The following is a 7154-nucleotide window of genomic DNA, read 5'->3' as shown; positions in this document are numbered from 1 at the left end:
TTAGTATAAAATTCAGAAAAAATATTCAGTTAGGCTTCCGCTTTTCCAAATCCGAATTGCCAGGCCTTACGCTTGACCCCTGCCATCAGATTTTGTACAGCCACCTTGTCCACCTTCTTCGCCGCAGAAAGCCACCCGAAAAAAAATAACAACAAAAATACAATAAAAAACAATGTAACAATAAGACGAAAATTATTGTCTTAACAATGATTTATATTGTTACGTCTACAATAAATTTACCTTGATTTATGTTGTACAAAACAGCAAATTTCATGGTAAATGGAAAATTTACAATAAAAAAGGGGGGTTGTTAAGTATCTTAACAATGAAATTTTCGTGATTTCCCCATATAATTTTTTTTCAATAACATTATATATTATTGTTATTTTACTGTTGGTTGACGAATTTATTGATTTAAAAAAATAACAGTGTACTTTAGAGTGTATGTGTTGGCTTGACAGATCTACTTTATCGACTTTAAAAATAAATCGAAAAAATAAAACATCGCCCCGGGAAGGGAAGGGGGGGTATGTCTGTTACGGGTGAGTCCTTTTTTTACTGGTTATGGATTGAGATTCGATCCGGAACTTGTGAGAAATGGAGGCCAACTCCCCTGCACTCGATCTCCCTAGGTCACGTCTCCTTGGTGGTTGAGCGTCGTTGATAAGTTAATGAATTCGACTTGAGAGAATCGCCCATGAAATATGCTTCCACCTGAGAGTTCCTTCCTGACATCTTCAAGTGGTGGAATTTTTTATTATTATTGACTGCACGGAAAAGGTCTGCATTAAGCGGGATTTAGGATAAGAGCTGAGCGGACGCGGACTGGCTGGTTTTGAGCCAAACGAATTGTCAAAGCAAGAGCCATACGAGCAGCGCCTATCTTGATTACATTGGCAGTGTTGCTGGGTCAGCAAGAGGGTCTCTCATAGTCTGCATGCTTCAATCAGATTTATTTTTATTGTTCGTGAAGTAACCCACAATGAAAACACACCAATATTTAATGTAACAACAATTTTTATTGTAATAGAGTTGTTCATTATTGTTCATGATCGAATCATGTTAACAATAAAATAAATGAAAATACGATAAAAATCATTGTAACAATATTTTATTATGTACATTCATTGTACATCTAGGTAGCAGTTTTGCCGTTTTCGGAAGGGTACAACATTATAACAATAATTTTTATTGTCGACAATAAATATTAATGTTAGAGCATTGTTTCCACTGAAAATTTCACTGTAATTTTTTTTTCGGGCAGTTTGCCTTGAACTGCTGCTCGCCCTTAGCAGTTTTTTTGGTCTTCTTTAGGTTCCGCTTGACAATAGCCCAGTATTTCTCAATTGGGTGGAGCTCTGGCGTGTTGGGAGGGTTCTTGTCCTTGGGAACCACCTGCACGTTGTTGGCGGCGTACCACTCCATGGCCTTTTTACCGTAATGGCAAGATGCCAAATCCGGCCAAAACAGTACGGAACAACCGTGTTTCTTCAGGAAAGGCAGCAGACACTCTTTCACGTAAATTTCTTGGTTGACAGTCCCGGAAGCTATGAAAATGCTGCTTTTCAAGCCACAGGTACAGATGGCTTGCCAAACCAGATATTTCTTTGCGAACTTTGACAGTTTCATGTGCTTGAAAACATCTGCTACCTTTCCCCTTCCTTTTGCCGTATAAAACTCCTGTCCCGGAAGCTGCTTGTAGTCGGCTTTGACGTAGGTTTCGTCGTCCATTACCACGCAGTCAAACTTCGTCAGCATCGTCGTGTACAGCCTCCGGGATCGCGCTTTGGCCGTCGTATTTTGTTTATCATCGCGATTTGGAGTCACTACCTTCTTGTAAGTCGATAGTCCGGCTCGTTTTTTGGCTCGATGCACGGTTGTAGACGATACACCCAGCTTATTTGCGGCATCTCGGAGAGAGAGGTTAGGGTTTCGCTTGAAACTACCGGCAACTCTCTTTGTCGTCTCAGCGGCTTCCGGTTTTCGATTTCCCCCCGATCCAGACTTCCTGGCTGTCGACAAACGTTCCCCAAACACTTTAATTACATTTGTAACGGTTGATTTGGCAACTTTTAGCGATTTTGCCAACTTTGCGTGCGAGTAGCTCGGATTTTCGCGATGCGCTAGCAAAATTTTGATACGCTGCTCTTCTTGCTTGGACGGCATTTTGACAACTGAAGAGTGAATTCCAAAATCAAAATAGGAGCAACATTCTACACACACACACCTTCAAAATGAGGGGTGTTCAGGTTTTTTAAATGCAAAATTGAAAGAAATACGTCAAGTTGATATTGACCAAATTTTGACCGTATCACCCTTTATGCACAATTTTCTCAGTGTAGTAATATTTATTTTATATCGCAAAATGAAATTATTTTCAAATTAATAGCGAATTCGTTTACTATTCAGTTCCAACCTGGATTGGGTATCAGGATTGGGTCTGCTTGTTTTCTGACAAACGTCAGTTTGCTCGTTTTTTTTTTAAAACCTAGCTCAGGTTGAGGTTCGCACTGACAAAAAAGTTCGGTTTCGCACTGGGTTCCAACCCCGATAATAAACGAATTCGCTATAAGAGTCCTTAAGCTTAAAAAGAAAGTATTCAAACTCATATTGTTATCATTTCTAATTTTTATGTATATTCATCATATAAATTAATAAATAAAAATCACTATTTTATTCGTATGCCATTCATCGCATCGTCAAATGCCATTTATGATATAAAGGAAGTGACGCTTTGGCAAACGGAGCCTTTTCAACAAATTCCCAGCACCACTCCAGGGTAGCGTAGTACATGTTCCGTGTGAATCTGGTGCCCTACTAGGGAAATTCAATTTTGAATCGATGATCAAACGAAACGGCATTCTTGCCCGTTGGAGACCTTCCGTTTGAAGTCCAAATTAGGCTTTTCCGGTGGAACAACCACAGCTGATGCAGTGAGCTTACTCCATCAGTTCCGCCGGTTGTGGACGATGGGATGGAGGAAACTGTTCCGGGAAAACAGACCTTCAGTGGGAGTCTATATGAATGTCGAAAAACAATATAAATGTGAGTTTAATTGTTTTCCCAATAAAGAGATCCATTAAACCGAGCATTAAACCAACAATAACTTCAACGTTTCACAGATTGACTTACTTTTTACAAATTTGTTGTCCCAAATTTCTGCAGCAGACGGCTGACCAAATTTCCACTATCGGAAAAGGTGACAAATGAGAGTTCAGTGCTGCCAGTAAAAACGACCTCTAAAGATGTATTTTTGACAGTTGTACAACTTTACTTTCAAAAAAATGCACTTTTAAATTTACAAGTCGGAAGTGAAAGAAAAACTTTTAAGGCGAATAGAAAAATGTTATGTTCAATATTTTCGCAGTTGAAACTACGGATTTTGGGAAACTTTTAATGACAAATGCTAGTAGATTCCCAACTACAACATTTTTATACTAAGTGTGTATTATTTTTCTTTATATAAAGGTATGCGCCGGTCGGGAGAGTTGCGATTTCGGAGTGACGAACACACTTATAATTGCAAATTTTGAAGAAATTCTTGGGCTGAACACACAATCTCGATTTATGAGAATCTACCACCACTACATATCGTCGGATATGTGTCTTCCTTGTTATACTCCAGACCGTGTTCACTTCACCAATCGCAGTTCCTCAATTGAATATGATCTGACCATGAAACAAGCAACTCATGGGATTCCCGATCAACTTCGACCTATTATTATCCCACGTATTTTTACTGAAAAGTACCAACAAGTCAATTGCATGAAAAGATATTTTACAGACGGGTCCCGTCTCAATGGATCCACTGGCTTCGGTGTCTTCAATGAAAACTCTAGCGCCTTCCGCAAACTTCAGGAACCTTGTTCCGTTTTTGTTGCTGAGCTGGCAGCAATCAACTTCGCATTGGGGATGATTTCCAATATGCCCACAGACCATTACTTCATCTTCTCGGATAGTCTCAGTTCGATTGAGGCTATTCGGTCGATGAAACAAGGTAGGCACTCATCTTATTTCCTTTCAAAGGTAAGGGAGCAGATGAGTGTAATGGTCGAAAGATCATATATGATTACCTTTGTATGGGTCTCCTCACATTGCTCAATCCCATGGTGGGTATATAAATGGTGATACAGCCTAGGATACAGCTTTGTCACTATATAGGCGAGGAGGTCGCGGGGGGGAAAAATGCGGTTTTAGAGCAAATTGTAAACAAACTCGGTCGCTGTCCCATACAAAAATCCAACATGGCTGAATCACGAATTTGACACATTAGAACACCTATATGTAGCCACCTTGCTCAATCCCAGGCAATGAGAAGGCGGACAATGACATCGAACACGCAGTTTGGCAATGTACGGATAATGACGCCGCCAGAGAGCGACTTTTGAGTACCCTCGAGGCCCAAGGAAGACAACCCTATGTTCCTATCAGAGACGTGTTGGCAACCCGTGATCTCTGCTACATGCAGTCCGTTTATGTGTTTCTTCAAATGTCTAGTATAAGAATTTAATTCCTTTGTCTTTTGTCTCTCTTTATTAGTTTTTGTTTGTCTTGTCCCCCCGTCTCGATGATTCTCATCGTCGCCCACTGGTCACCATAGCCAGTCGAACTCCAGACGAAGCTAGAACAGCACTACCATTCATACTGGCGACAACGCTCTGATGAGACAACGAAACCCTACCCCAAGCTCCTCCCCTGATCCTATCATTCAACAATGTACCCCTCTAAACTCGAGTAAGCTGCGAGTAATCGGCGCAACTCCTACTAGACATAGAATTAAGTGAATTTTGTTACAAACAGTGAACAATGAATTATCGGCTCCGTAAAGCTAACGCGATTGAGCCTTCCAAATAAACGAAATGGATAAAAAAAGAGTTGCGATTTAGCGTAACTTTTAATCTATTTAGATTTTAAGATATGTTGAGTGCAGGTTTATTTGAAAATTCACCAAATGGAACACAGTCTGATAGAAAATATTGAAACCGCATCATCATTTCGATAGTTCATATTTTCGCCACAAGAGTTCACTTTAGATCGCGAGTGCTAGTTTTCTTTTTGAGCACCCCTATTTTTCGCGTTATGTCGACTGAGCGGAGATTGGCTGTTTTCTGTCATTCGTGTACGTTCGTGATGAGCGGAAAACTCCGCGAGAAAAAAACCCGAAGACTGAAAGTTGAAAAGTGCGCCATTCGTGAAGCTGTAAACAAACATTGGCTGTTTCGCGTTTTAAATTTTGTGTTATTAGTTGTTTTGCAGCGAAAAATGCTCAAATTCTCTAAATTATAGGTTCATTTTTGCTCGAAAATCTAACCATCAAACAATGGCAATCCACTTCTATCTGTACGACTGTGAAAAGAAGGTGGATATTGCGATTGCGTCCGCCGAAACCGTCATTGGTCGGGATTCAATTTTGCAGGTTTGTTCATTGTTTTCCTGTACATTCACGGCTTTGATTATACAATTACCACATCGCCACAGTGTGACGACAAGCGAATCTCGCGGCAGCACGGCATTATAAAGCACGACGGCGAACAGGCCGGAGGTACTATTCAGATCACATCCACCCACTCGAATCCGATCTTCCTGCGGACGGATGACCAGGTGCTGAACATACTGACCAAAGACCTAACGGCGACGCTGAGGCACGGGGAGAAGTTTGCTCTGCTGCCGGATCAGTACTGGTTCGAGGTGCGATTTAAGGATCCGGAGGTGGAGGAGACGGCTGTCAGCAGTAGCTCTCCGTCGACGGAGGAAACGACTGCTAACGGAAATTCCAACGGTGAATTGTTACGGGTACGAACGATGGAGGAGGTCAACAGTGCAGTTGCGGAGCAGCGGGTTCTGCCCGATTGGATGAGTGGTGGAGGAAGTGGGGAGAAACGGAAGAATGACGAGGAATCGGAGGCTGAGAGTGCAAAGAAAGCTAAAGGTGCGGATGATGCGGACGGAGCCCGCGGAGGCGACGATGTACCAGTAGTAGTTAAGACAGATCCGGATGTTGTAGAAGCGAGCACATCTCGGCCAAAGTCGCCTTCGGCGGAAGCAGATAAAAAGGAAATTAAGAAGGAAACAGCCGACAGTACCAGTTCACCACCGGGGCGGCCGTCCTGTGAGTTCGGAATCCGCTGCTATCGGCGCACTTTGGACCATCGGGCCCAATTTGCTCATCCCAACGACAGCGACTACCGGAGGCCATCGTTTCCCGCGGCACCGAGCGATGCACCGCATTGTCCGTACGGTGTGACCTGCTACCGTCGCAATCCACAGCATTTCCGGGATTTCCAGCATCCCGATTCAAGTAAGTATAATCGAGGTATGTCCTTTTCCATGCGCTTAGATCATTTTTTGCAAATTCATCCCCCGAAGCACAGGATTGGAATTCATGTCGCCAGGCTTTATTTTGTGTGTGTGTGTGCCATTCGTTATCGTAGCGCAATTAGTCATTTTGTTTCTTTTTCCCTGCAATAGCGATCCGATACGTACCAGCTGCTCGGACGGGTCTCGTGGATGCTAATAACTCTCCATCTGACGAAGATCCGGACGACGGCAATTCGAGTTCGGTTCGTCCCCAGCGCAGTATCAAACAGCCAACTCGACTGAACGATTACGTTATCTACAAATAATCTACTTGGGGAGGTTGTTATCAGGGGAAAATAGTATCCAGAAAAATATAAGATACTGAAGATATGCACTCGAAAATAAACCCAACCCCAGACATGAAATTCCAATCCTGATGACACCCCTGTTCATAAAAAAAATCTGCAACCATTGTTGACCGGTGGTTCAAAACAGGTCTCTATTCCTAGCTACCACCGCCCCCGCCGTTACGAACCAACAAGTACCTGCAGCTGGCCATCAGCCCATCATCAACGCTGACCGAAGGCGCCGCCGTCGTCTGGCCCGGGACATTGTCATAGCGGCCATGGTCAATCCGGACCTCTTCGACAGTGACGACGATGATGACGGAGAGGACCTTTTCGATGCCGAGAGCGATTCTGACGAGTACCGACCGGATGGGGACATCGACGATGGTGATGACGACGACGACGACGACGACGGCGATGATGAAGAGGAGGAAATCAACTTCCGGGTGCTGAACGATGACGAGAATGAAGAATAAAACCAAGCTCGTTGATTGGAGGTCTGTTTCCATG

The 7154-nt window shown here is 43.0% G+C and overlaps 1 protein-coding gene across 3 annotated transcripts; it reads left to right on the top strand.

Annotated features, from left to right (window-relative positions):
- Positions 1-5204: 5204 nt before the first annotated feature.
- Positions 5205-7140, top strand: LOC135702173 (aprataxin and PNK-like factor). Of its 3 annotated transcripts, none has more exons than XM_065223196.1 (3): positions 5205-5416; positions 5479-6298; positions 6469-6674. In XM_065223196.1, exons 1-3 carry the CDS (start codon positions 5321-5323, stop codon positions 6621-6623), a joined length of 1071 nt encoding a protein of 356 aa, XP_065079268.1. In that variant the 5' UTR covers positions 5205-5320; the 3' UTR covers positions 6624-6674. The 3 variants fall into 3 exon arrangements, with proteins under 3 accessions (XP_065079268.1, XP_065079267.1, XP_065079266.1); XM_065223195.1 differs by lacking the exon at positions 6469-6674 and adding an exon at positions 6807-7140 and having other exon boundaries at positions 5207-5416; XM_065223194.1 differs by lacking the exon at positions 6469-6674 and adding an exon at positions 6807-7140 and having other exon boundaries at positions 5207-5416; positions 5479-6313.
- The last annotated feature ends 14 nt before the right edge of the window (positions 7141-7154 follow it).

Source organism: Ochlerotatus camptorhynchus, unplaced genomic scaffold (genome assembly GCF_037179485.1).
Source record: "Ochlerotatus camptorhynchus isolate MF236.1 unplaced genomic scaffold, CSIRO-AGI_Acam_v1.1 ptg000185l, whole genome shotgun sequence".
Classification (NCBI taxonomy): domain Eukaryota; kingdom Metazoa; phylum Arthropoda; class Insecta; order Diptera; family Culicidae; genus Ochlerotatus; species Ochlerotatus camptorhynchus.
This window is presented reverse-complemented; position numbering and strand designations above follow the sequence as displayed.